Source organism: Felis catus, chromosome C1 (assembly GCF_018350175.1).
Source record: "Felis catus isolate Fca126 chromosome C1, F.catus_Fca126_mat1.0, whole genome shotgun sequence".
Classification (NCBI taxonomy): Eukaryota; Metazoa; Chordata; class Mammalia; order Carnivora; family Felidae; genus Felis; species Felis catus.
This window is the reverse complement of record NC_058375.1, coordinates 24744738-24772703: the sequence shown is the minus strand read 5'-3', so window position 1 is coordinate 24772703 and position 27966 is coordinate 24744738. Positions and strand designations below refer to the sequence as shown.

The 27966-nt window shown below is 56.2% G+C and overlaps 1 protein-coding gene across 5 annotated transcripts; it reads right to left on the bottom strand.

Annotated features, from left to right (window-relative positions):
* Nucleotides 1–176: 176 nt before the first annotated feature.
* On the bottom strand, nt 177–27724 carry KIAA1522 (KIAA1522 ortholog). 5 transcript variants are annotated; one of them, XM_045035487.1, is made up of 7 exons: nt 27405–27724; nt 6751–6921; nt 6611–6666; nt 6194–6317; nt 5498–5614; nt 2842–5406; nt 177–2410 (listed from the first exon to the last, which is right to left on the bottom strand). In XM_045035487.1, the coding sequence occupies exons 1-7, from the start codon at nt 27637–27639 to the stop codon at nt 2388–2390; spliced, it is 3291 nt and encodes a 1096-aa protein (XP_044891422.1). In that variant the 5' UTR covers nt 27640–27724; the 3' UTR covers nt 177–2387. The 5 variants fall into 5 exon arrangements, with proteins under 5 accessions (XP_044891422.1, XP_044891423.1, XP_044891421.1 ...); XM_045035488.1 differs by lacking the exon at nt 27405–27724 and adding an exon at nt 26396–27308; XM_045035486.1 differs by lacking the exon at nt 27405–27724 and adding an exon at nt 18485–18706.
* Nucleotides 27725–27966: the final 242 nt, after the last annotated feature.

The following is a 27966-nucleotide window of genomic DNA, read 5'->3' as shown; positions in this document are numbered from 1 at the left end:
TGTTGGGAGATAGTGAATTGGATGGACGACCAACACTTTGACTTTTCCTTCGTGATAAAAGCAGAAGAGGCCCACTTTGGGGTCCAGTGCTTACAGGAGGCAGAAAGAACATCCTCTCATAATAGTGGGCCCAGACCACCACCCTGTCCCTCCATTAAGAAACAGCAAACCACAGCCACGTTTTAATCATTTAATTAACACCTTTGAATGAAACACACACACACAGCTCTTTCATGTGTCTCACTCAGGCTTCAGGGCAGAGGGAATGGATTGTTTGTATAGACATATCAAAGACTCAAAAATTTAAAGAAATATATATATATATACTTCTCTCTCTCTAACATTTTTATGGAAATTAAAAATCAGAGGCTTTTGGTCTCTCCATTTGCACTAGGTCAAGCTCATTTACCCCAGAGGACAAAGAAGGGTTGCCTCTTCTAGATCCTCCCTTCTCCTTTGTACTCTGTCCCACCCAGTGGGGAAACAAGCTCAGAAGATTCTAACTGAGGATAAGGAGCTCAAGTAACGTTGGGGGGGGGGGGGGGGCGGGGAAGAGACACAGAAGTTGGGCTCCCTCCCATCTCCATCTCCAACAGCTCCAAGGCTGCTGCCAGGGCCAGGTTTCTTTCGTGGAGGCTTTGGCCTGGTCTTGGTTCCCAGGGGGCTGGTCAGGAGCTCTGAGCAGAGCAGTGCATACTGACTGACTCTCCTCTTTCCCCGGCTCACTGGACAGGTGCGACATGTACCCAGCAGCCGCTCTCCATTACCCAAAGGGCAAGGGAAACCTTGGTTTACAGAACGCTGGTTTACAGCCACAGGGAGAAGACCGCAGTGAGGGAGGGCCCCAGGAACCTGGGCTCTCATACCACATCCCCTGTGTTCCCAGCTCTGGTTCTGGGAGGGGTTCAGCCTCTCCACAGAAGCAGCTAAAAGTGAGGTTCCTCAAGCCCAAGTCACTGTTGAGGAAAGAGGATCAGGCCAGAAGGGATGGCCCTGGTGGCAGTCACACTACTGTGAAGGGAGGCACCGGGGCCAGTGGGGAAGCCAGCTTACCTAGGTAGGAGCCACAGGCTGAAAATAGGTCATTAAAATTCCTAGAGGAGACCTCAGTAGCAGAAGCTGATGGCCAGGGGGCAATCGCCCAGCCTGCTCCCTAGGAGCACTGAACCCCCTTCACTGACTAGGGAAGAGTCTGGAATAGAATGCACCTTTGGCTTCCTTCCCATCCTTGTCACTCAGCGTCAGCTCCCCCCAGTGAAACCACCTGTGCTGAAAGGCAGCTGCAGAAAGAACATGCACCGAGTAAAGAGAAAGGTCAGAGAATGTAATCTGTAGGGCCAGGTCTGGGCCCACTGCCCAAATAAGCGCTCCCCTGGCCAGACCCTCCACCCGCCTCCCTCAGGGCTTCCTGCACAGCTGAAAGGGACACAGCTTTGCCACAGCCCATGGGCTCCTGCCTCTGAAGTGTTGCGCCTGCCTGCCCACCCCAACCTGATCAAGTGAAACAAGGGGGCAGATGCTTGGCATTACCAAGTGCCCGCTGAGAGGCCTCCCTGTTCTGTCCTCCCACTCTCTGAGGACAGAGCCTGTGGACCTCCTCTCTTCTTCTCCCTCCCACCCCCTCCCTCATTTGGGCCCAGGCAGTCCCCACTTCTTGTCCCCTGCATGGAGCACCTGGCAGAACTGGAAGGCAGGTGGTTGGTGGTCAGTTGAGGCACAGGAGGGCTAACCCCTGCTGCCCCTTTTGTGCTTTGGAATTCCACAGCCCCGCTCCTACCTCCAGCCTGGAGAAACCTGTGGGAATACAATGACTCGCCCACCTCCAAGAACTAGGAAATGAGCAAACTGGATCGGAGGGAGCAGACTGGTCCCAGCTATGGGCTGGCTACCAGGGACTGATGCTGCCGCCATGTAAACAGGCCCTTAGAATGAGGCTTCATGGGCCCTGGAGGATGGACATGCAGCCACTTGTCAAAAGTGCTTTGATTCTGGACTACAGTATGTGCATGATTTGGACATGGGGCGGGGGGGGGGGGAGGAAAAATTCATGTGAGGCGCTCTCCTCCCAACCGTGTGGCCTCAGGGCCAGCAGGGGGCGCAGCCACCCACTCCCACCAGCTACCTCCTTCAAGATGAGGCTAAGGCCAAGACAAGCAGCAGCTGCCAGAGGGGAATCCATCCAGGGAGGAAAAGGCATGAGCTGGATGACTTGGAGGGCAGGATCAACACCAGGCTTGCATAAATATCGAAGGCTGTGAACGTTAAGGCTGCAGGCATCCTCTCTACTAGGTTAAGTGTCTGCCGTATCGTCTCATCCTTGGAGCTGCTCAGGTCCCTGAGATTGTATTCCTGGGATGGGTCAGCAGTGCCAGTGAGGTGCCTGGCGGTCAGACCAGCTCTTTCTGTGGGTCTGCGGCAGGGGGAAAAGAAGGGACATTCAGCAAGGGGCCTCTTGGCTTAGTTCTGGCTACTAAGAGCCCAAGGCACATCCTCACCTCCTCAACTGACCGATGCCAGCAGCACCAGCTAGATGTTTTACAAACAATACCTCTGACATGCTAATGTAGGCATCATTGCCCTGCACTTTATGGTGAGGAACTTAAGGCCAGGATGGGTAGGTAAAATGGCAAAGTTGGAGTTCAAACTCAGTAGGTCTGACTTCAAAGCCCAACATACCATGCTCCTTCACTAGCTTATCAACGGTGATCGCTCACCCTTCCCAGGCAGCCCGAGACCAGGGAAATCTTAAAGATCCAGTAACAAATTCCCAGTAGTGGGACTTCAGACACCTGCTTCCCAACACCAGTGATGGAGACCCACCCCCACCCCCATCCACCGTACCTGAGCCAGGTGGGCCCAGCTTCTGCTCCTCCAGGCCCACCAGCTGCATGACACTTCCATTCTCCGCCAGCTCCCCCTTAGTCCTGTCTTCAGCATGGAGCCCGTTGGTGGGAGGAGCAGTAAGGGACTCAGCCCGAGGAAAGCTGGGCGAGGTGGATGGCGGGACCCCCACAGAGGGCTTGCGAGCCACGGGTGGGGGAGCTTTAGGTGGCTTCTTTGGGGCTTGGGGTGGCCACTGCTCTGAGATGTTCCGAAGTTCGGCCACCAGATTCCGCTGGAGGTCAGCCTGGGTCTCAGGGGACACTGGCCTCTCCAGCTGCAGCTTCTTGGTGCCCCTGGAGAATATGAAGCTGGCCATAGAGGCAGGGGACTGGGGAGACCGTGGCTCCACCTCAGGCGGTCCATTGGGCTGGGCACTCGCAGGGTCCTTGCTGGCAGCCAGACCGGAGGCCTTGAGTTGGACAGCAGCATGGAGCCCTGAGGAGGGGGCAGGCGCTGGGCTGGCCCGCCCTGACAGGGCCCTTCGTAGCGGCTTCTGGGGGGCTGACGGCCCGGAGGCCGGGGTTGCAGCAGCCGCAGGAGCGCCCACAGAGCGCAGCCGAACCATCTGCAGGAGTGAGGGCGTGACCAGGGGTGCGCCAGCATCCTCCCTGGGAACCCCGCTGCCTTTGCTGCAGCCCACCGGTTCCTTCCGTGGGAGCTTGGCCAAAAGCCCCGAGACAGAACCAGCTGGAGGTGGGGCTGGTGGAGCCGGAGGAGGGTCTGGGGAACCGTGAAGCTGGCTCTGGGAAGAGACAGCAACTGAGAAGGATGAAGCAGCCAGGGACCTAACAGGCTCTGGGGGGCCTGAAGGGCCTGCAGGCTCAGGGCCAGCCACAGAGAAAAAGGCCTCCTCAGGTGGGGGGAAGTCAGCCATGGAAAGGTCCTGCACCTCCGGTGCAGGAGGCGGGGGTGGGGGCCAGTTGGGGTCTTGGAGGGGCTCCTCAGCAGTCTCTGGGGCAGATGGGGCCTCAACGACCTCAGGCTTCTTAGTGGGTGGGGGGGGAGGATGATAAGATGGAGGTGGGGACGGTGGGGGTGACTGGTCTTTGGGGGCACTGGGTGACTCCTGTGGCGGGGTCAGGGAGGTCTGCGGAGTTGGTGGGGGCTCGGGACTCACATCAGCAGTAGAGACCGGCCCGGGGACCACAGCAGGGGTGGCAGGAGCGGGGGCAGCTTGTTTAGGACTCTTGGACTTGGAAGGGGGTGGGGAGAAAGGGGCGGGCACCTTGGGGTGAGGAGGTATGGCAAACCTGTCACCCAGGGCAGTCGACATCTGTGTACCAGACCGGTCTGAGGGGGCTGGGTCAGAGGATGAGGAACATAGAGATGTGAGGGAAGAAGAGACAGAGGCCCCAGGGGAACGAAGGGAAGTGACACGTTCTGGTTTAGGGGGTTGGGCCTTGCCTGGGGAAGCAGGGGCCCCTGTTAGACCCTTAGGAGGGAGGGTAGGAGTACCACTTTGGCTCGAGTACCCACTGGAGGGTGAGAGCGTCCGTTCTGGGGAGCGTGGGGGACGCCGGGAGCCACCTGGAGACAAGCCAGGCACCCAGGTGCCTGCTGAGTTGGAGGGACACGGAGCTGCCCCCGTCCCTTCTGCCCCACCAGTGGTGGGTGGCCGAGGCAGCTGTTGCTGCTGCTTCCGCTCAGGCCTGGGCGGCAACCCCAAGGGCCCGTCGGGTGCTGCTGAGCCCCGCTGATGGAGTGAGTAGGTCCGGCGGGGAGGTGGGGGGGGCCTCTTCAGCTTACGGAGGGACACGCTCCGGCCGGACAGCTGCCCACTGCTCCGAACGCTGACAGTGTCGGAGGCATCGGCAGTGCTGCCCCCACTGGGAGAGCCCCTCCCACTGCCCGCCTGGGGAGGGGGTGCCGCGCTACTGCTAGCCAGAGAGCCCTCGGGCTGACCCTCAGAGCCACCCTTAGAGGAGAGGGTAGAGCCATCAGACACAATGGTCTCAGAGGACTGAGAGTGGCTCCAGGTGTCACTGGAGGAGGAAGGATGGCGGCTGCGGGGCCGCGGGCTGGAGGCCGAGGAGAAGCGGCCCAGCGAGCGGACAGAGGCCGGGCTGGCCGACAGCAGGCTGCAGCGGCTCAGTGTGCGCAGGCTGCAGCGGCCCAGGGCCACCACGTCCACCGTGGGCGGCAAGACAGCATGCGGAATCAGTTTTGACAAGTAGGTGGCCTGGGGCGAGATGGACATGGCTGGGCTCAGGGGTTCTGGAGGCCCTGCCCCTCCTGTCAGTCCGGGCACCGCTAAGGACATGGGCCGTATCACTGGCGGGGGCCGGGCTCCTGTGGACCGCCCAACGAGGGTGTCATCCCGGTAGACGCGGTCGATGTGGCGCTGCAGCATGGCCTCGGCCTCGGCACCGGCCTGGGCCCGTGCCTCCAGCGCCTGCAGGGACACCCGGGCCCCTGTCCCTGAGGCCGGGCCCGCTGGACGGCCATCCACCGTGGGGATGCGGACGGCATCCCGAGGACCAGGAGGCCGAGGGGTACCTGGTGCCTCACGCTCGTTCCGCAGACCTGCGAGGGACAGGGAGGACCGGGGGGTCAGCGGAGGGTTCAGCCAGAGCTCCCGACTCACCACCACTGCCCTCCTCCCCGCCAGGCTCACCGAGTTCCTTCTGCACGTGCTGCGGCAGTCCCAGCACCGTGCTCCGCCTCTCGCGCCTTCGCCGCCCCGACTTCCCGGACGATTTGGAAAATGAGTCATGGGGTCGGAAGGTGGACCCTGGGGGCCAGTCCAGGGGAGAGAAACCGTTAGAGCAGGTCTCAGGACACATTTTGCAGAGCACTACTTCTGTGGAATCACTAATCAGTGCTCTGCAAAAAAAGATTTCCATAATCAAGGAGGCGTGGGCCAAGCTAGGTTAAACAAAGCTAAACACTTCTTTTCTAGAAGGCTGATAATTTCCAGTGATAATTTCCACTTAGTGAACAATTATTATGTGTTAGCATGCTGAACACTTGGCACTCGTTCCAATAATGTAAGTACTCTTAACCTCATTTTTATAGAACATCAAACCAAAGATCAGAGTGGTTAAGGGTTGGCCCAAGGTCACACAGCTGGGAAGCAGCAACACCAGGCTCAAACCCAGGTTTCCTGACTCCTAACTGTCCTGCTTTGCAGTTAATGTGCATGGTGAGTCTCCAAGAAAAACGCAGGATACTGTGTTTCCTGGATTCACTGACTCACAGAGCCTTGGGAAATGCCAGATGAAGAGGAAATGGGGCAAGGAGCAGGTGCTGGGACCGAGGTAGTGCCCACTGCCCCCTCCCCCGCCGGGAATCCTGGCTGGTGAGCAGACACCTTTGCGCTGGATCATCTCTGAGCGGATGGAGAGAGCGTCCTCTGCTGTGGAGCTCTCAGCCGTGTAGGATGTGGTCTGGCTGCAGAAAGAGATGCTGTCTTCATCTGGCCCCATCCGGGAGGACTGTTGAGGGAAGAAGGAGATCAGTCCCTGGCCTCAGACATCCCAGAGGCCTACGTGGGCCTCTGCTGTCGCCTCTTCAGGGCTTCCCTTTGGAACTTCTGACTCGGATTCTCCCCAGCTTCACCTAGCACTGAGCGGGTTATCAGCTGGACTAGCCCTGAGGGGTCATCTAGTCCAGCCCTTCGTGATACAAAAAGGAAACTGAGATCCAAAAGGGTTCAAAGACCATACTTGCCAGAGATTCAGCAGGAAGGGAAAAGCAGAGTCAGGACTGAGCTGGGGGCAGAGCTCACCTGGATGCTCTGGGTGTCTCCATGGTCCCAACCACCTTTATTCAGTTTCTGTTTTTCTGGAAGACACCAGAAAGGTGTGTCGGGCTAGGTCCCTGACCTTGGAGAGCTAAGAGGGATACTGGAGGGGAAGTGAAGGCTACCTTGGTGCTGGAGGGAACGGAGCCCCTCCTGGGCCTGCGTGTGCAGCTCTTCGAGGTGAGGCGGTCGCCCACTGGGGAAGAAGACATTGTCCTGGTGCTCATCCACTACAGACCCTGGCCCCTGGCCGGACCCCACACTTAGACGTTTGTCACTCTCAGCCTTGGCAGAGCCTAGCGGAACGGAGGAGGAAGAGAAGTGAGGCCTGGGGATGCACAGGCTCCACCACAACACACCCCCAGTCCCAAGACTGCACACGGTCCCTGCACACACATGCAAGGCCTGCTTCCCCCAATCTGTAGACACAACCCACAGTTCTGAGTTATACACGCGATACACACAGCTCCCATGCACATACGCAAACTGTACCCAAGAGTACACATCTGAGCACCCACACCACACAAAGTTCCCCATACCCAGGGCACACAAGCCCACCATATATGCACACAACACCCACAGGCTTCAGGACATACACAAACAGCATCCCAGTATAAACACATCTGGGAACCAACATCGAACACAGGGGCCCCCAGAGAACACAGCCAGCCCCTAGGTCTATACACAACAGCTACAGTTCCCATTCTGTACATATACAAACAATACCCAAGTACATACACGACTGTGTATCCACATGTCACACAGGGCCCGATGTAAGGCACCCTGTATACACATAGCCCGTAGCAAATACATTGTCTTGTCTCCACACCCCGAGCTTTACTTTACAGAAAAAAAACCACCCCTTTCAAACACCCCCTTGGCCCAGGCCCAGGAAGACACTGTGGGACACTAGGAAAGGGTGTGGGCTTTCAGAGGTCACAACCAGAATTCCCAGGAAGTCCTGGTAGGAGGGACAAATAAGGGACATGGCCTCTTATGTCCCCTACTCACCCATGTGGCTATCCCTTAGAGGAAAGAAGGGGAGGGGAGAAGGCCCTCCTCCGGGCCCCTCTAGCCCCAGACAAGGCAGCTCCAGCCTCTCTTGGGAGAACAGTCCCAGGCATCCCCCTCTCCTGGAGGCCCCAACCCCTGGTGCAAAGGAGCCAGGGATCCATTACAAAGGATCCTGTTACAGGCCCCGCCCATGGGGAAGCTGGTCATCTAATCCTGGGAATAGGGGGCTGTGTCAGCACTTTGCAGCCCCAGCCCCCCTTTTAAATGGAACCCACAACATAAGCAAAAGCGCTGGGAGGGTCATGTGACCTTGGCAGCACCTTGTAGAGAGGGGCAGGAACAAAACCAGCCCTTTAAAGGGCCACGCCCCAGGATGAGGGTCTTCAGCTCAGACACCTGCCCATTTCTTCTTCCCTGGCCCACTCTTCAACAGCCAGCTCCTGCCCAGGGAACCTGCAGGAACCCTACAAGGTCAGAGCTCCTAAGTCTCCCAACAATCCCGATGAGTCTCACCTAATCCCTGCATTTTACAAGTTGGGGAAACAAGATCGATGGAAAGGCCTTGCCTACGGTCATCCAGCAAATCAGAGCCAAGACTAAACTCCAGGTTCCCAGAGGGGACACCTGGACCACACTCCAACCAAGGACATTTGTTTGCCCGCCTCCCCCCACCACCACCCCCGGGCGAAAGTCCGATAAACCATGGCCTCCATGTCTTAATCCAGGCCTGAAAGCCCAGTTCCTAGAGAAGCAGTAAGCAGGCATAGACCCCGCCCTCCAAAACTTCTCTTGGGGCCCCACCTTGGCCTCTAAACAGCGTTTCAATGATCACGCCCCAAATTCCAGGGGCACTACTTTTCTCTCTTCTCTGCTCCCCACATCCCATCCTTCCACACATGCTGATTGACCTGGAAGAGGGTGCCCTGCCTCTCAGAACTGAAGTACTGGGATGTACCCAGTACAGTGTGGGTACCCCTGAAGGGAGGCAGTCTCACCCAAGGGCTGCAGGCTTCAAGGTCAGAGACATCTGGACCCATCCTCCCAAACCCAAGCAGGGCCCAGATAAAGGCAGCGGAAAAGCCGCTGGACAAAGGCACAGGGGAGGACAGGGTAGTCTGGCCTCATTACTGCCCCCCATCCCCCACCCATTAGCCTTCCCCGGCTTTGATCCCCTTTTTACAGAAGGCTCTGGCAAATAGAGGTGTCGGGGTCCTTCTTTTCCCCCTCCCCAGCCACACCCACTCACCCTTCTTCTTAAAGAGCCCGAGGAGCACCGGAAGGCGGCGGCCCAGGAACACCACCATGACTGCGGGCGCCACTCGGGCCGTCCCCTATTCCGACCTCTCCGGAGCGCCGGGCGCCGCCTTCACCGTAACCCAGCACCGAGTGGTGCGAGTCGCCCGCCCAGCTGCAGAGCCAGCGCCAGGCAGGGGAGGGGGAGGGGCTGCTCTCCAGGTCCTCCTCCCACCTGCGCCACTGGTCCCGCCCACCCACCGACCCCGCCCCTCAAGTGGAGTGCAGTAGCAAGAACCATCCCAGATTCTCACGGGGAAACTGAGGCCCCGAGTCTGCAGATGCTCGGCTCTGGTGGAGAGTATGACTAGCAGGGCTGAAGACACTCAGTCCCAGGAGCAGACCATTAACCCGTCCCCAAGTCCTTTACTAAACCATCAGGGGCCAGAGCTATGGCAGGGGTCCCAGCTGCCAGATGGTGGGTGGAAGAGCCACTAAAATACACTTGGCATGATCCCCAAGTCCTCCTGGCTGGTGAGGGTAATTCCCTGGGGAAGGAACTCAGAGGTGGAGCAGCCAGGCAGCCCAGAACTGCCTGTGATGGCAAGTTCACTGGCGAAAGCCGCTGGGACACAGCCCAGGACACAGTACTAGGAAGCCAGGGAGATGCCCAGAGCAGAAACACAGCGGCCGGTGGGAACAACTCCTCCTGTGTATGTTCGGGACTTTCTTCCCACTTTGGTCAGGTGGAAGCAGCCCAGAGAAGCACTATGAACTATCCAAGGTCACACAGCAGAGGTAGGCTTCATCGTCCCCCTCCTGCTCTTCCAGCCCAGGATCCTTCCCACTGGCCTCACTCTGTGACTTGGTGACTCTGATGAATCACCAGGTAGGGAGAACAGAACTAGCCAAAAAACCAGCTCACAGCTGAGGGCAGTAAAAGTGGAAGGTGGGAGGAGGGAACTGGAGGGAAGTCGGGCTCAAGTTCAAATCCAGCTCCATCACACACAAGTCATGACCTCAAATGGAAACAAGGCCAATAAGTCCTCTTTATAAGACAGTTGTACCCATTCATTCAATCAGCAGAATTTATCGAGCTAGTATTGAGAGCTATAGCAAATGGAGAACTTTGTCTTGGTCACCAGTACATCCCTAGCATCTAAATCAGTGCCTGTCACATATTGTGAGTTCAATAAACATTTGATGAATACATGAATGAGGTAGACTAACAATATAATTTGAGATTAGTGAAGACTGGGAAGCTATGATAGAGAAGGGGGTGCCTATAAGAGGCATCAAGGAAAGTCTCTCTAAGGAAAGGACATTGGAACCAAGACTTGAAGGAGGAGGAGCCCGCCAGGGCAAGTGCTGGGCACAGAGCCCTAGGGACAGAAGAGCAAGTGTCAGCCTTGAGGCAGGAGTTGGGGGGGGGGGGGTGTCTCCCAGGATAGAAAGGAGACCAGTGGGGCTGAAATACGGTGAGCAAGGGAGAGAATGACAGGAGCCAGGTCAAGGTGGGGCCCGGTAGGCCATGGCAGAGTCTGGCTTTTATTCAAAGAGCCCCAGGAGGTCAACAATGAAGGTTAAACTGGGTAGGAACAGTGTTAAGAGATCCCCTGGGCAACTCCAAAAAGAGTAGCTGAGAAGGTGGAAGAGAAAGTCTGTGAAGTGCTGTCCCCCAAACTTAACCTCAGGACACTCCTCTCTCACCACACCTTTCTCTCTGAGCCCCTAAGGATCTAAGAATTCACAGTGGCTCTCATGCTGCAAGACCCCTCTGCAGCCCCTTCCCCATTCGCTGCCCCACCTCTCAGACCACTCAGAGGATGAGCCCTTGCTCTCTAGAAAACAAACTTTTATGCAGCTGGATAGTATGTAAATCCACAAATCACTTCAATCTAAACAACAATCCTAAGAAGTGGGCACTTTTTTTTTTTGAGAGACAGAGAAAAAATGCTGTCATAGTTGGGAAGGGGCAGAGGGAGTGGGACAGAGAATCTTGGGCAGCCTCTGAGCCCAGTGTGGAGCCTGATGCGGGGCTTGACCTCAGGACCTCACGACCTCGAGATCATGACCTGAGCGGAAATCAAGAGTTGGACACTTAACCGACTGTGCCACCCAGGCATCCTGGAAATAGGCCCTTTTGTCCCCATTTTACAGATGACGAAATGGAGGCTAGAAGGGGCAAGCTGGGAAAGGGCAAGGTGGTATTTGCACTCAGGACAACTGGAATCCAAAAGTTATGCTCTGTCTGCCATGCCAGCTACAAACCCTATCTCCCCTCTGAACAAGGGCTGAGGGACCCTCTCATCCCCAGAAATTCAAAGTTTCTTGGCCACAGCCTCCCCTCTTCCCTCTCTGAGGCCAGACTCACCTGCCCCCTTATTAGTCCCGCTCAGACTGAAAAGAGCAATAGGCCTCATACTTGTAGGGTGATTAATGCCAGGTGCTGGGGGAAGGCAGTCTCTGCCCTCCTGGATCTTACAATAGCCCTTGGAGGCAGGTTCTCGAGGATTCTCTCCCATTGTTGATCACGGACCTGTGAGGCTCCGAGAGGTAGGTGACTTCCCAAGCCCTGGCTGGCTCCAAAACTGAAGGCTTTGCCCACACAGGACACAGTCATCCTCAGCTACCCGCTACCCAAGGAAACTCAGGGCTGAGCTCCACTCAGGGCATGGGGGAACATCAGCTCAAGGTCTCAGGCCCAAGCTGGCAGTCAGGGCCACAGCTGCAAAGTCCCAGAGGATCCAAGGCTCTCACACTTGATAACATCTGGTTGCTCCAGCAACACCCCTCCCCCCACACCCACAGCTTGGCCAGAGCCTGAGGCCTCTCTGAGCCTCGAAAGGCAAGGCAAGGCTCAGGTCCACACACCTGTGACTTGCTTAGGGTGGAGCTCAGCAACCAGAGTCTCCAGTGGAGGGCAGGGACCTCACAAAGAAACTGGGGCCCAGAGAGTGGAAGGACCTTGCCCAAGGCTGTATTTAGAGCCTTCTGCCCTGGCACAGTCCAGAGGTGCAGCCTGGGGCTGAAGCTCCTGGCTCAGCCTGCAGCCTCCGCCTCCCCTCCTCCCCCACCTGCCAGAGGAAGGAAGCTTCCTGGATCAGAGAAGACACCTTGCTCTCGGCCACACCCCCTAACATGAAAGGCACACCAGGAAGCACACATGCAAGTTCGTGAGCTCAGATATAGTCCAACCAGCAGAAGTATGTGCGCCTGCACCTCCAAAATGTCCCACTGGGCCCCCCCCCACACAGGACCACGTCCACAAAGCACACCCAGGCCACCCTAGTCCGTGTCCTCACACAGGAGCAGGACCGCAGACTCACGCAGGGCCCAGCCAGGTGGCTGTGTGTACACAAAGGCAGGTGCATGTACCCACCACTGTGGGGCTTTCCTGAGCTTGGGGACAGGGAAGAAAGGGGGAGGGAGCCCCCAACCCCCAAGGCCAAGGGCACATTTGTGCGCATGCGTACACACTGTCTTGGCAACATCCTCCATGGGGTGAGGCCTCAACCTGCCCCATTCCAGAGCAAGGGGCGGGGGTGGTGGCGCGCCCACAGCCAGGCAGGCCTGACTCAGGGGAGAGGAATGACGGGGGGAGGGAACAGCTGCCCAGGTGGCCTTACTCAGGAGCTGGAGCCCTCCAGGCTGGGCCTGACCCCGCTCCCCCACCACATTTGACCACTGGCCAGGCCCAGGAGCCAGGATTCAGGGTGTTCAGAGGTCCTAAGCCCCTCTGTACTGGTGAACAACCCAGGGCCTTCCAACAGGAGCAGAACCCAGAACGTATGGAGATTTTATTCTCCAAGACAAAGGGAAATGAGTATCACAAAAACCTTCACGTGGAAGTTTCTCTTTCTCTTCAGTCTCACAGAACACCCAACAAAAAACCTGAAAGGTATGTCTGACTTCCCTTTTCACAAAGAGCACAAGGAGGCTCCAGGGAAAGTGACTTGCTCAAGGTCACTCAACCAGGAAGTGGCTGAGCCCACAATGGAACTTGGGTCTCACTCCGAACACTGCAATAGTCCTAAGTCTGAGGAAGTTAAGGGATCAGGGGGGCTGCATGCAGCCTCAGTCCCTGCCCAAAGAGGGGGAGCTCTGCACCCCACTTCTGCAGAAGGGAAATCCCCCTCCTCCCTCCCCTCAGTGGGAAGCCCCGCCCTAGAGCAGAGCTGCAGAGCTGACAGGCCGGTTTTAAGGTAAATATGGGGGGGCAGGGAGTGCCCCAACAAGGAGAGGAGGATCCCATGCCTCAGGCGGCTGCAGGAACCAGCAGTAGTGCAGGGAGGAATTAGCTACAATAATATTAATAAATGTCATAATGAGTTTCCGGGTCAGTATCTGCTCCTGACAATGACATAATAATCTCTCTGGGCCAGGGTGCGAGTCTCAATTTCCAAAAACCCTTTCCTTTGTTCCTTCAAGGCACAATTATCCCTACCTTATATATGGCGGAGAGGCAGCCACGATGAAGTCAAGAGGGGAAAAGCCTGGGAATCAGGAGGCCTGGATTAGAGGCCTTGGACAAATGAATCAGCCTCTCTGGGCCTCAATCTCATCTGTAAAGGACCAACACCTACCTCATGGAGTAGCTGGGAAAGCCAAAGCCACACAACCAAGTGTAAGCACAAAGTGTGGTCCTCAAGGGAGCTTCTGCCTCTCCAGGGTGTAGGGGGTGGGTAAAGGTCTCTCTCAGGCCCCTCTGCCTTTCTACCGGTAACAGGATAATAAACTCACATGTATTGATAGTACCAACTGATTGAGACACACATGATCTCACTAAATCCCCCTTGCCATACAGAGGCACTCCCTCAGGGTCAGTGACTTACCTAAGGTCACACAGCTAGTAACTGGCAGACTCAGGGTGTGTGAACCCAGCTCTGACTGGCTGCAAAATCCTGTTCTTCCCATGCCACCAGAGGCCTCCACTCCCACCCACTTCCGGAGCTCTCTTCAAATCCCAAGTGGCCTTAAGGACCATTATTAAGATAAAGCCTGATAAGGGACACTTTAACAAGAGTTCCCTATCAGCTCCTCAGTGACTTAGTCCTAATCCTCCTGTTTGGGAGGGAAGGGAATTCCAAGCCCAGACCAGAGACCCCAGGGCCCTGGGAGTCAAGAGCCTCAAGGTTTGAGTTCTCACTGCCCCTCAATTGCAGCATGATGCTGAGCCAGTACGTGCCCTTTTCCGAGCCTCAGTTTCTTCATCTATGAGATGGGAGGGTCGGAGAAATGATCTCTAAAGGTCCCTTAGCATGTGGGCTCTGCCCCCAGGAGGGTAGTGTCCCCCACTTTGGGTCAGGGCCTGGGGCAGCAGCGGGGGGGGGGGGGGGTGATCCCTGCGACCAGAGAGGGCTGGGCCAGCCCCTTGTCTGCAAGCCCAAGGCTTCCACAACCAAGTCCAGACACACTGTTGGTCACAATCTCTCCCAGGAAGGGGGAGGAGATGTAGGGAGAAGCTGGGGGGTAGGTGAGTAAGAGGAACAGGACTTTTCCCAGCTGTGGGACCTACCAAAGACCCCTGGTGCTCCAAGTACAGAGGCAGGGGGAGGGATGAAAAGAATTCCAGGTGGTCTGACTCCACCAATGACTTAGTCTATTCCCTCAATCTCCCAATCAGCAAGATGGAAACAATAAATCCCACGGGGGCAGGGGAAGGGGGTGGCTGTGTATAAACCTGACAGTACAATGTCTGGGAAAAAGAGGAGGATCAGGGGCATCTGGGTGGATCAGTCAGTTAAGCATCTGACTTTGGCTTAGGTCATGATCTCCCGGTTCTTGGGTTCAAGCCTGGCATCGGGCTCTGTGCTGACAGCTCAGAGTCTCCCTCTTCAGAGTCTCCCTCTCTCTGCCCCTTGCCCCCACTCATGTTCAGTCTCTCTCTCTCTCTCAAAAATAAATAAATGTTAAAAAATTAAAAAAAAAAAAAAAAAAAAAGAGGAGGGTGGTATGGTGGGAGATGCTCCCGGACTCCCAATTCACATCTTTCACCAATCCCCCAAACTTCCCAAGACCAGACGCCAGTGGGCCTGGGGAGGGACGGGGGTGTGGTTGGATTCCTGAGATCCAAGGCCAAACAATCCCAGCAGGTTAGTATCTTTCCAGCAGTGAGAAGGCCTCTCCCTGTCCACCCTTACCATTCCCTTTCATCTAAGGGCATTGATCCAATGGACCAGCCATTCCTTGAATCTCAGTTCTCCTTCCATTTCTCACCTGCTCCCTCTCTGAGCCCTTGGGGGGCTTCGGTGCTCTGTCCTCAACCCCTGCCCCTCTCCCACAGTGCTTCCTCCACTTGTGCTCCCCAAACCCCCCAGGGCCTCGGACTTTCTTTGCCCAGAGGACCTGCAGGCCCCTCAATCATAAGAAGGAACCCATCTATTCCTAAACTGATTAAGGGCACAGCCTTTAAAATTTGATAGGCTTGGGGCGCCTGGGTGGCTCAGTCGGTTAAGCGTCCGACTTCGGCTCAGGTCACGATCTCGCGGTCCGTGAGTTCGAGCCCCGCGTCGGGCTCTGTGCTGACGGCTCAGAGCCTGGAGCCTGTTTCCGATTCTGTGTCTCCCTCTCTCTCTCTGACCCTCCCCCATCATGCTCTGTCTCTCTCTGTCTCAAAAATAAATAAACATTAAAAAAAAAAAATTTGATAGGCTTGAGTTTCAATCTCAAAGCTACCTCCTTGCTGAGTGGCCCTGGGCAAGCGACTTCACTTCTCTAAGCTCCAGCTTCCTCATCTGTAAAATGGGAAGGATAATGGCTTCCAGCTTATTTCTATACCTGTTGGGGGACAAATGAATTAACTGACGAAAGGGTTTAGCACAGAACCTCATTTTTATCTCTGAGTTATTATCTCTGTCACCAACCCCCCCAGCAAAGCAGCCTGGAGCATTAAGCCTCCACAGCCCTCTCTGGCCCATACGCCCAACATCTGATTAATCCCAGGTCCTATCACTTCTGCCGCCTCCTCCTCGGTGTGTCTGCAACTGCCACTCCTCTCCACTCCCACAGCCCCCACCCTGTCCCTAGCCCTCACCTCACCACCTCTCCCCTGGATTACTGCAACAGCCTCCAGACTGCTCTCTTGAGCTTCCACTCTCACTGCTCCACCCCCCAACCTGTCCTGCCTGCACCTGCCCTGTTCTGGTGCCATCTTCCCAACACAACACTTTCATAGGCTCCTCCCTTGCTCAAACACCTTCACTGGCTCCCTATGGTCTACAGACTCCTGCCCTCTCTGCTTGCCATGCATCCTTTCCCTCATCCTCTCACAAACTAATCAAATGGATAAGTACTCAAACCCCAGTCCCATACCTGGGCAGAGGCCCAGGCTGAGAAAGCCTTAACAATCCTCAGCACAAGTAAAACCAAAGGGATTGAAGTTTGCATTCACAATGGAATTTCTCTTCCCAGGCACAAGGAAGAAGCCTCAACCAGTTTTCTCTCCAGCCTCCATGCTCAGGTTCAACTCTTGCCTTTGTTCATGGCCATTTCCCAGAGCTGAAGAGCATCCCTGGTCATCTCTCTCTCATTTAATCAACAATCAGGACTCCCTCCAACCCTGTAGTTTCTTCGAAGGCCAAATTAAGACCATCTCTCCAGTTTTCTAAAACTAGCCCCAACCCAAAAGCCTTCTGAATATTCCTCAGCCCCCACACTTACTTCTCTGTTGTCTTGACATTGCTTTCTGGTTTCTTAGGACCACCTTAAAGCCTGGTTGGTGCCTGAGTTGCAGCAGGAACTGTAAGAGCACAGGGACTAGTGGGCAAGAGACTGTAAACCTAGCCCTCTCATCTCTCTCTCTCTCCTACCACAAATGGTCACAAGTCAGCACCCACAGTTGGTTCTCAGGAAACCATCAGATTAGAGTGGCCACGGGAAAGCAAGGGAAGAGCCCCAGCCCCACCCCTTGGTGCAGAATCTAAGAGAGACAGGTGGTCAGATGGATTTCAGGATTGCTGGGACAGGGAGACTACTGGAGGGTCCTGGAGTCTCTCATCAATCCACTTTCTGAGGAATCCTCAGAGTCTACCAGCACATAATTAACCCTTTTCCTACTGTTATTTTGATCATCACTGTTATTCTTCAAACCGCTACTAGCACATGACCTTAGACAAGCCCACCTTCTCTATCCATAAAATGGCTAGACAGAACCGTAAGGGTCCCAGAAGTCGCCTAAGCTATGCCCCCCTAATTTCACAGACAGGCCCTTCCGTGGGAGCCAGGAGGTCCAGAGGAGTGAAAGCAATCTGTTCAAGGTCACCAGAGCCCATACCAGAGTCACACTGAAAATCCAGACCCCCCAATTCCCAGCACAGGTTCTATCTGTCACCCCCTGCCCCCGTGTGGAGGGATGAGATCATCAGGCTCATTTCAGAACCTCTAGGAATGTGGGCCACCCTGGGAAGACATGGGTGGATTCTCCCACCACAGCCAAAGGAACCCCACCCCACCTTCTCCAAGATTCTTCCACTCCCAAAGGCCAGAAGGAATACCTGCCTCTGTTGGAGATCCCCTTCTCTTCCTCAGGGGGAAAAGCAGATCTAACCCCCAGCCCCTACCCCATCTCTGGATTCACCAGGTAAGGGAACTGGCCACCCTCAACAGCCCCTCCTCCAGCAACCCTTGGGACTCTGGGGGATACCCTGAACTGTCGCACCTGCTGGGGGAAACCAGGAATCCTATCTCCCAACCCTAGAGTTGGGAGCCTTCTCCATTCTCCCCCTCCACCCACCCCCCACTTGGAGGCTGGAATGTGACCCGCGGAGGGATCCCGCAGCACGCCGGGAAGGGCTGCGTTCCAGCTCGGTGGCTACACTGAAAGGGGGGACATGCGGCAGCGACCACGGGAACCGCGGGCAGGGGGAAGGGGGACGACAGGCAGCGGCGACGCAGGTGGGGGTGGGGAGAGAGCCCAAAGAACCAGTCCAACTCCCAATCACGCCAAATGGAGGCGGCCCATAGTCTCCAGTCCCCTGGTTTCCTGCTTCTCTCCTGCACCTTTGTCTCCCGTCCCTCCTGCAAACTTTCAGCCCGTTGGGGGCTAACAAGTGTGAGTGTGTGTGTGTGTGTGTGTGTGTGTGTGTGTGTGTGTGTAAAAGTGCCTTAGGGTCGGTCTTTGAGCCTGAGTGTGGGAGTCTGGTTGGTTGTGCAGTTCTGAACCCGTGGGTACATCTATGTGCCGAAGACGCTGGGCAACTGTACCTACATGACTGATGTGTGTGTGCGAGTGTGCGAATCTGCGCGTGTGGTATAATTCTTGTGGCTGTGTAAACCGTATACCTAGGTGTATGTACCTGTCTCAGGGTCTGTGCGTTCTACAACGACGCTGTGGGTGTAAACGTGTATGCGATTTTGCGTCTGCATGTCCGTACATTTTGAGTGGGTGTTGTGTGTGACTGTGTAAATTGTGAACATGGACGTGTGCCCGCCCGTGGGTATTCGCATGTACGCGTGTCTCTTTGCGCATGTGAGGGGTGGGGTCTGTGCGGGGGATTCCCGGCCCCCCACACTCACACCCACCAAGCCCCGGGAGGGGGCAGCAGCGGTGGCGGCGGCTGCGGCAGGGAGACCCTCCTCCCCGCCTGCCCCGCCCCCACCCCCGGCCCCTACCTGCCGGCCGCTTCGCCGACCGCCCGAACCGCCAGAAGCTGCGGGCCCGGGGGCCGCTGGGGGCCTTCCTCTTGTGGTGTGAGTTGCCCATGGCGGGCGCGGGAGCCGGCGCGGAAACCCTAGCGCAGCCCAACCAGCCCGGCCGCCGGGCCCGCAGCCCCGGGAGGGAAGCAGAGAGACGCGCGGGCGGCCACCGCAGGCGCCCCCAGCCCCAGCTCAGCCACGCCTCCAGGCTTTGCGGCCAATGGCCGGGCCGGGGGCGGGGACGGTGGAGGGGCGGGGCCTGGCGCGCGTCCCGTAGGCTCCACCCCTCCCGGGACCTGGGAGACCAGCTGAGCCACCCCACCCAGAGCGCTCGGGAAAGGCCGGCGTGTCCAGGTGGGGCAGGCGGGTCGCCAGCTCTCTCAGCCCAGCGGCCGCCTCTCTGAGGACTGCAGTGGCGCCCAGAGAACGAGGGCCAGGTCTCCAGACAAGGGGGGTCCGGAGCCCCGCTGCTGCTGGGGCCCACCAGCCACCACCCCGTGAGTGTCACGTGTCTGTGTGTGTATCTCCTGTCTCTGTGCCTGTGTGTACACATGTATCGATCTGACTGTATTTCTGTCTTAATAGTGTTTCAATAACAGCATCCTTTTATATAGCGCTTACTATGTGCTAGGCACTCTGATAAACTGCTTTCGTGCCACAAAATTTTATAAGGTAGGTAGTTTTATCATCCCCGTTTTACAGATGGGGAAATAGGGGTTCCATGAAGTCAGCTGACTAGCCCAAAGTCAAACATCAGTAAGCTACAGAGCTAGGACTCAAACCCAGACTGACTCCAATACCCACTGATCCATGCTACTACCCCTACTGTTTATCTGTGCCTCTGCATAACCTTGAAGGAGGGCATGTAATTGGGCATTGGTAACTGTATGCTTGAACATGGCTGTGTAGTTGTGTACCTGTGTACATACCTGTGACCCTGAACGTGTGGGTTCCTCTGTGTAATCATCCGTGTGCATCTATCCATATCACTGAGTCTGTTTTCAAACATCTGGATATGCGCTTTTGTGTATCCACCCACGTAACTGTGGCAGGCTCTGTCACATTGTGTCTGTGAGTATAAGTAATGGAGTGTATAGGTAAACATGTGAGGCCACTCATGTCTGTGTGCCCCGCACTCATCTCCCCTTATACAAGTCTTCATCTTTCAAACCTAGGCCTCGCTTCACCTCTTCTAAAAACCTTCCAGGCCGCCAGGCTATCCTCACCTCTGTGTCCTCACAAACGCCCTTGTGCTCAGGGCTCAGCAGCCTAGGCAGTGACTCTCCTTTACCATTGCTCTGCCCTGTCTCTCCTACTAGGGGCAGCATGGTGTAGCAGAGAGACTGCTGGGCTAGAAGTCCAGAGCCTTCAGTTCTAATCCCCATATTGCTCATCCTTTCTGCCACCTGGGTAAGCCTGTCCACTGCACCAAGCTGCCTCTTATGCCCAGTGGCTCCAGGGCACCCTGTCCCTCCCTGCAAAATTGGGGAGTCAAGCCCCACCCTCCTTCAGGTCCATGCCTTGCTAAGAGTTTGCGATTAACAACAGTGCAGTCCCCGAGGGGTTATATTTTATTCATCCACTCATCACGCACACACTATATACCAAGATGTGTGCACCAGGTTCCCGCTTTGCAGAGAAGAGGGTCCTGGTGTCAAAGCTGGGAGACCTCGGAGTATCTGCTAGCCCAATTCCCCTAATTTACAGATGGGGCCCATAAAGGAGAAAGGTGGTATGAAGGAGCAAAGAGAACACTCAAGGGTAACGTCCAGATCTCTTGACATAAGCTGAGCGAGGGTGTATGCAAAGAACTTCAAAGGACGTCTGGAGTGTAGCAGGTGCTTGGCCTTTGCAGGAGGCTTTGCAGTAACTGCCCTGCCCCCAGGTCAACTCATCTCCCACCACACCCCTCATCAGAGCTCCAGCTGCACAAAACTGCTTGCCACACACACACCCATACACACCTCCAAGCCTTCCCACATGCTTCTTCCTCTTCCACCTTTGCCTGGAAGATTCCTCATTTTCCTCAAGATCCCGCTGGACAGTCTCTTCCTCCAGGAAGTCTTCCTTGCAGCCCTCCTCCCCCAGCTCAGCCCTCTGTGCTCCCACAGGCACTAGTGCTGCACTCTGATAGAACTGATCACACCTCACGGCCCCCCAGCACCCTCTGCAACACCATTCCAACACTCGTCTCGAGACAACAGCTTGGTGTGGTATCTCCCTTTCCAACCAGAAAACAAGTTCCTCGGGGACACTGATCGCCTCCCTCCTCTCAGTAACCCCAAACGCGGCACAGTGTCGGGCACGCAGCACGTCTGCTGTGTGGTGTTGAACAGGACCTGGTGGAGGCAGAGACGGTGGGGCTGGCCCGCTGACGCGGAGGAAGGTGGTGATGATGTCACTTAAGTACTGGGAAAGGTGAAGAGGCACCGGCAGGAGAGTCCCAGTCTTACGTTCTTTCACTACAGAGGCTGTGCTTGCTCCAGGATCCTGGAGAAATAGTACTGCCCACAGCCAAGAGCATGAGAGAGCCTGGGGTAGGACTGTGGGAAGACGTAGCTGGTATGGAAGACCAGAACTCCTAGAAACCACAACACTGGGCTAAGCGCCTGGTGACTTTCTTGAACCATGGTGAAGACCTCGCCTAGCTAGAGGCTTGGAGGAGAGGGGTGTCCTAAGCAGACAGGGGGCCCTGTTTGGAGCAGACCCCAGCAGCAGCCTCCTGGGAATTATGCACTTTGCCAGAAAATTTGGGGGTTAAACCCTTTGCAAGCTGAGCTGTGTCTGTCTCCCCTCCATGCCAATCACAGGGCTGGGCACCTTGTGAGTAGGCCTGACAGCCCTTGATGAACCAGCCCCTGGGGGCAGTAAACACAAAAGCACAGAGACAGTGGAGTATACTAATGGGAGAGACCCAACAGCGATTCCACCCCTCCGGCCCATAGTAGCTGCTTCCAACCTGCTTCCAACTTACTTCCTCCCCCAAGTCAGCCAAGGGCCTAGAGGTGGCCATGGGGTATGCTGGGGTACGCTGGTATGTTGACAGAAGGTGGAGGTGTGGATACCTGCTCTCCCTGCCCCACCACGGTCACGGTGGCCCAAACAATATACAATGCCTCCTCTCATTCGTTTTCATGGGCATGTGACAGGCCAGGAGCAGCTGAGGCAGCCTTGAGGTTTGGGGAGAGGGGGATTTCCAGGGGACAGCTGGGTAAGGGGAGGCTCTCCCTCTGTCCTTTTCTGACAAGAGTGTAGATTTTTCTGGCCACCGGGCTTAGCCACCCCAGTTCAGCAAACTTTGCTGCCAGCCCTGCTTCAGGGGCAGGAGACGGGACAGAATAGTGGGGGGAGGGCCCATCCTAGCCCGAAGGGGATTTCCAGAACACTGGGATGTGTGCCATGGGTGGGGATTTGAGGCCTCCATCAGGAGGGAGAGGGAGAGGCAGCTGGAATGAGCCCCTGAAGGTGTTGGAGGTAAGGGAGGGGGTGGAGCCCTTCTTGGACTCAGCTTCCTGCTCATCTCATCCCACTCCTGGTAGAGGCACCTCTCTGGGGCCGGATTTTCCATTTGAAGTGTGAACAAAGGAGTAGGGAAGCTAAGGTCAGCCTGGCAGGTGAGGGTTCCTGCTCCACCTTTAATGCTGGCTGGCTGTGTGACCTTGAGCAAGACACTTAGTCCTCTGGGCCTCAGCTGCCCATCTGTATGTGCCATTACGGCAGCCTGCGGCATCTCAGGCCATCAACTCTGAGCATCTAGGATCCACAGATGCCCATGCTCTGGGGCCCATATCAGATCACCTAGCTATTACCCAAAGCCACTTTGCACCAGGCCCTGTGCTGGGCAGTGCAGAGGGAAAGGACCATCAACCCAGTCCTGCCCTCAGGGTGTTCAAAACTGTGAGGTACGGTGATTCCTGCAACCCACAGAACCCAGACAGGCAGCTGGCCCCAGCTCCTTGCAAGCGCCTTGCCTGATTCCAGCACTGCAAATCCCTCAACCCCAGCTGCCTTTCATCCTTCCACTTTTGTTTACATGTCACCTCCTCTGGGAAGCCGTCCCTGATCTCCCCCTGGGATCACTGTGCTTCCCTCCTTTGTCACACTTCTTGACCCTTCATTACCTGTTCCATGTCTGGTTCCTCCCTCAGATTGTGAGGTTCATGAGGACTGGGACCTTGCCTCTCATTCATCCCCAGAACAATGCCTGGCACATAGTATAGGTACTTATTACCTAATATTAAATACTTAATCAATATTTTGAAATACAATAGTGAGGCACCCTCTCCCATCTGGACCCAAGGCAGATAATGCCCATCCCTTCACAGGGGCCTGGAGGAGGTGGTCACAGATTCCTCTAAGAAAGTCACTCCCCCATTGGCCGTATCCCACAGCAAAGAGAAACCTACCCCTAACAAATTGGTCCAGGCCCCAGACTAAGGACACTGAGATGTCCTACCCAAGAAGGTGGCCAGAGAAACATATACTGTCCAATTCCAAATCCCTTAAGCACCCTGTCCTAGTCTGGAGGCAGTAAGTTCCCTGGGGGCCATCACAGAGATGAGAACACTGGTGCCAGGCCTTGAGAGATGAGCAGGAGTTCAGTGGATAGAGAAGTGAAGATATGCACACCCTAAGTAGGGGAGACGGCACATGCAATGGCACAGAATGTGGAAATACATACAGTGTTTACTGAAAAGCAAACAGACACTCTCCTGTCCTTAGATAGGCAAAGTGTCCATTACCCAAAGTGCCTTAGGGTCCTGACTTTGTTTTGGAGCTCCTCAGGCCCCTTCCTCAGCAGAGAGAGATGGCATTATTCACACTATTCTCCTGGCCCTCCTTACTATAATATCTAGGCCACTTGGTCCCAATGTCTTGTACATGACCGGCCAAAAGGCAGCCTCTCCTTTCCTGAGCATAGCTCCCACCCTCATGGCCCCAGCCCATCCTTAAACCAGAATTCTAGAGCCAGAGAGGCTGTCAGAGGCCATGAAACCCCATCTTTGTCAAGACGGGGCATGTGTGGCCCACCGTGGGGTGCCACAGAACATGTACAGAGCACAACTCAAACTCAGGAGTCTCTCCACAACCCCACACCAAGGGCAGTTCTCCCTGAGTGAGTGGCCAGAGTTCTTCAGGTGAAGTCTGCTGGACTTGGCAAGGTGGCTCCTGAATTCTTTGAGTACTGAAGTCTTCTAACTCTGATCCCAAGAATGATCCCACTCCCCACCCGGCCACTGTCCACTGCCCACGAGTAACCTTCTTCGGGAGGGCTACATCCTCCTATGTACTCCTCTCCAGAGTCAGAAACACACCCAGCCTCATACTGTTTAGTTTGGAGAGTGTGGCCTCTGGAGGCCGACTGAGTGCTTCTGTCATTCCATGCAGGTGGGGACCTTGCCTGTCTTGTCCCAGGTATCCACGTTACCCTGAACAGTGCCTGACACTACATAGTAAAGGATAGGTCTTTTTCAAATGAATGAAGCCGAGTGACCTATTTTCTCCCCTATAAATGGTAATAACTGCCCACCTCTCAGGCTGTTGTGAGGACAAAGGATAACACTCATAAAGATGCCCAGCCGGGGTCTGCCAGAGAGCAGCCTTCTTGTTACTTCTTCAAGTTCGCCGGCACCCTGCTCTTCTACGCTGCTCACCTCCTGCAGAGAGCCTCCCCTGATTATCTATTTGGGCTCCAGTCCTGGCATCTGTCCCAGAAACACTTCCTCCCCACATACTTGTCTGGAGTCCAGGTGATATTTCTGGAAAATATGGCTCCTTATTTGTTTACTTTTTCTTATGCCTGAGTCCTCTTGTTGGGCAGAGGTGAGATTCTTTCTGTGGCTCCCGCCTCAATCATCATCACCACTACCACCATGGGTATCTGAGGCGTAACCAAGAGTGGATTTCCAAACATGGATCAGCTAACGTCCAAGTCCTCAGCATCACAACCGCAGAAACTTGCTACCCTCTAGACCTTTCTCCACAGCTTCACAAAGCACTTGCATGGCTGTTATCTAATTGGGTCCCTGAAACACCCCTGTAAAGCCGGGATTTATTATCCCTGTTTTACAGATAAGGAAACTGAGGCTTAGAGGGGTTTAATAATCTGCGGGTGTGTCACATAGCCTGGGAGGGGCAGCAGAGTTGTCCTGTCAGCCCTGAGCCTATTCCCTCCAGACTGGGTCCTTAGAGCTCAGGTGATTAATAGCGATCCTTTGCATTTTTGTGGTAACTTCACTTTTGCAAAATTTTCACGTCCCCTCTTTTGAGAATCGTACAGAGAAATCTTGGAGTCACAAACCCACCAAGGCAACGTCCAACCAGAGGGTCACCCCTGTGAGAAGGCCCCCTGTCTTCCCTGAGCCAGTAATGGAATCAGTGGGACCACAGAGAAGTTGCTGCCCAACATCACAGGGCTTGCGAGCAACTGAGCCAGGATCTGGACTCTTATTTGCCTGACTCTCATACTCCTCCCACTCTGTCAACTTCCCTTATTTCTCTCTGGACCTTTTCCCTTCTGTAGAATGGGTTGGAAGAAAAGATCTTTAAGCCTTACCCCCGGTCTATGTCCCACCTGTATGTCTTATTTATGAAAACGGTACCGGTTGGAGAAGCAGATGGTTTGAGTTCAAATCCGAGTTTGGGCAAATTCAGCACTCACTGTCACTGAGCCTCAAATATTTTTTCATCTGCAAATGGGCTCAAATGAGGTAATGGATAAAGGGCTCCTGGCACATTCAGAATAATCAATAATTGTCAGATTTCCTCTCTTTTCTTTCTAAGTCTGTGCAGGGCAGTCCTGGAAGACAAGTGCTCAAAATTCTACTCTAAGCTCAGTTTCCCTATCTTAACTGTAGTGGAGTCAGATGAGGGGAGCCATGACCTGCATCTCTGGGTCTCTGGTTCAGAGACTGGGATGGGGGAGCTTCCCAGCAAAAGCTCCTAACCTCTCAAGAATTTCCTGTATATTCCTCCTTCCCATCTTCCCCAGTTTCCATTCTGAACATTTTCCCCAGAAATAGTTAAGCCTTCTTTGGGCTTCCCCTTCCTGATCAGCAGTGCCAGTGGAGATTAGAGAGATTGGATTCATTTCTCTTCATAAACAGAAAAGAAGTTGGGCCAGGCAGGTGACAAGGAAACAATTGGAATAATAGGAGGTTGGAGCAAAATGGAGTAGGACTTCCTCCAGTCATACCCAGGGCCACCCCCAGACCTGGGGAAACAACAGCCAGGGGCAGGGAGGTGTTTCCCATGCACGTGGGCTCAAATCAGGCCGACTGCTGCCCAGAAAGCCCAGTGCTACTGGATACCAAACACAACGCAGGGGGAGGCCTCGCCACTGAAGCAATGACAGATATACCCCAGGAGGTTGGAGCAGGGACTTATAGGATCAGCTTTCCCAGCCCCTGCCTCCAGGCTGGTCTCTGGGGAAAAGGGTCCACTTCCCTGGGGTACACCACTAGCTTTCTATCTCCAATCCTCACAGTCTGACCACAATCCATCCTGCTGCAATTCTGACCCAAGCCCTCTTGAGAAGGGGATGACTTCAGACCGAATCCCAGTGGGACAGCCTTAGGACAGACTCGGGCATCCAGTTGGGAGGGAGTACAGAGCCCTTGGAAACACCCTTCACCCAAACCCTCCCTCAGGGCTTGGCCCAGCCATCCCTGCCCCAGCACCCTGACTTCTATTTGTGCCTGGGCCAAAGGGGAGCAGGGCCCTCATCCAAAAGGAAGATCAGGCCGGATGCAATCACACAAGAGGCTTTTCACCCTCCTCCTGACCCCTCAAATGTTCCTTCTAATTCTCCTGCAGAGGAGGTGGTTAAAGGACACTGGGAGGGTAAACACAGATGGGATGGGCCCGCACACACCGCCATTTCCTCACCTCTGGCACTGCAGCAGGAGCCACAGGGAAGGTAGACTTCGGAGCAAGGCAAGCCCCAAGGGAGCCCCACCCTCTTGCAGAGACTCATGCCCTACCCCTCAAACGGGAGACAGAAACAGAGGGGGGAAATAAGAAAAGAACCAAGCAAGTGCCCGAAAGAAAAGTGACCCCAGCAGCGATGAGCCAAGTCAGCCATCCGCCCCCCCCCCCAACCTCCCCTCAGGCTGCCCATCCATCAGGCCAGAGAGCCCACAGACAGGGAATTGGCTGTTGTGTTGAAGTACCCGTCACAGCCCAGATACAGCTTCTCCGTTAATTTGGGCCTCAGTTTCCCCCATCTGTAAGTACGCTTCCAACACTGGCATGTTTCTACCAGGCCTGGGGGAAGGAGTGATGGGGAGGGGCGCCATGGTTCGTTCTCATCCGTGAGCTCACCACGCCAGGAGGTGGATGTTTGGTTTGGCCCAGGGGAGTGGTGAGGGGAGCCAGGTGGGAAAAGCTAACACAGTTAAGAACCTAAAGCATGCTATGCCCCACGTTGGGTCCTTTGTGGGGCTGAAACACCTTTTGAGTGCAGTTGACCTTCCAGACCTGGAGGAACCCCCACCAGAGACGCAAGGCCACTTGCCTCTCCCATGGGCCCCAGGCCAGAGCCAAGTCTCTGACCCCCTGACTCAGCAGAGGGCAGAACTTGGGTGAGCCTGGGGGAGGGGGACTGCCTCACCGTCCCAAGAGCCAGATTGCCAGCACTTCCTGCTTAAACCAGGAGATTCCTGCCCCAGCCGGGGGTCCCTTCTCTCCAGAACGGGGCCGGGCTGACTCTGGGAGATGCTGGCGGGGTGGGGCGCGCAGAATGGGGGTGCTCGGGCTGAGCCCCGGGCTCTTCGCTCCCCCCCGCCCCAGTGCCTAGAGGCTCACCCCTCCAACGCGCCGCGGACCCCTGGCGGAGCCACCCTGGCCGCACCCTCGGCGCCGCCCGGCGCGCAGCCCAGGTGCCCGGCCGCCTTACCTCGGCCTTTACCCTTGGCCCTCCTGGCCTTGTCGTCAGCCTTCTTGGCCCGGGGGGCGGCCGGTTCGGCGCCCTCGGCCCCCGCCGCCTTCTTCTTGCGCCGCTTGCCCCGCAGCCAGCTGAAGGCGCGCCGGAGGCCGGACGCGCCGGAGCGGGACTTCTTCCTGCGCGGGGGGCCGCCCGGACCCCCCGGCTCGTCGGCCGCAGGTGCGGCGGGGGGCGCGCGGGCCGCCATGGCGCGGAGGGCGGACCGGGTGGCGGGGGTCAGGCCCCCTGCGGCGGGGCACCCATGCGCGGGGCGGGCGCGCGGGCAGGCGGCCGCCGCGGGGAGACGCGCGGGAGAAAAGTTTGGGCGGCGGAAGCGGAGCCCGCGGGGAGCGGCCGGGCGCCGGGAGCGGCGCGGGAGGGGCGGGCCGGGCGGCGAGCAGGCGGGGCGCGGAGGCCGGCCGGGAGCAGAGGAGGGAGCGGCCGCGGGGCGGGGGCGGCGCCGCCTGCCGCCCTCCCCGCCGCCTCCGGCCCGCGGCCCCGTTCTGGGCTCTCGGGGGGGCCCGAGGAGGGCGAG

What these genes read in the sequence shown, in the direction of transcription:
- KIAA1522 (XM_045035487.1), bottom strand. Translation starts at nt 27,639, where the DNA reads ATGGCGGCCCGCGCGCCCCCCGCCGCACCTGCGGCCGACGAGCCGGGG. An exon ending in CCGTTCCCTCCAGCACCAAG is followed by an intron (nt 6,667 to 6,750) that starts GTAGCCTTCACT and finishes GGTGTCTTCCAG; the next exon opens with AAAAACAGAAACTGAATAAA. An exon ending in GAGACACCCAGAGCATCCAG is followed by an intron (nt 6,318 to 6,610) that starts GTGAGCTCTGCC and finishes TTCCCTCAACAG; the next exon opens with TCCTCCCGGATGGGGCCAGA.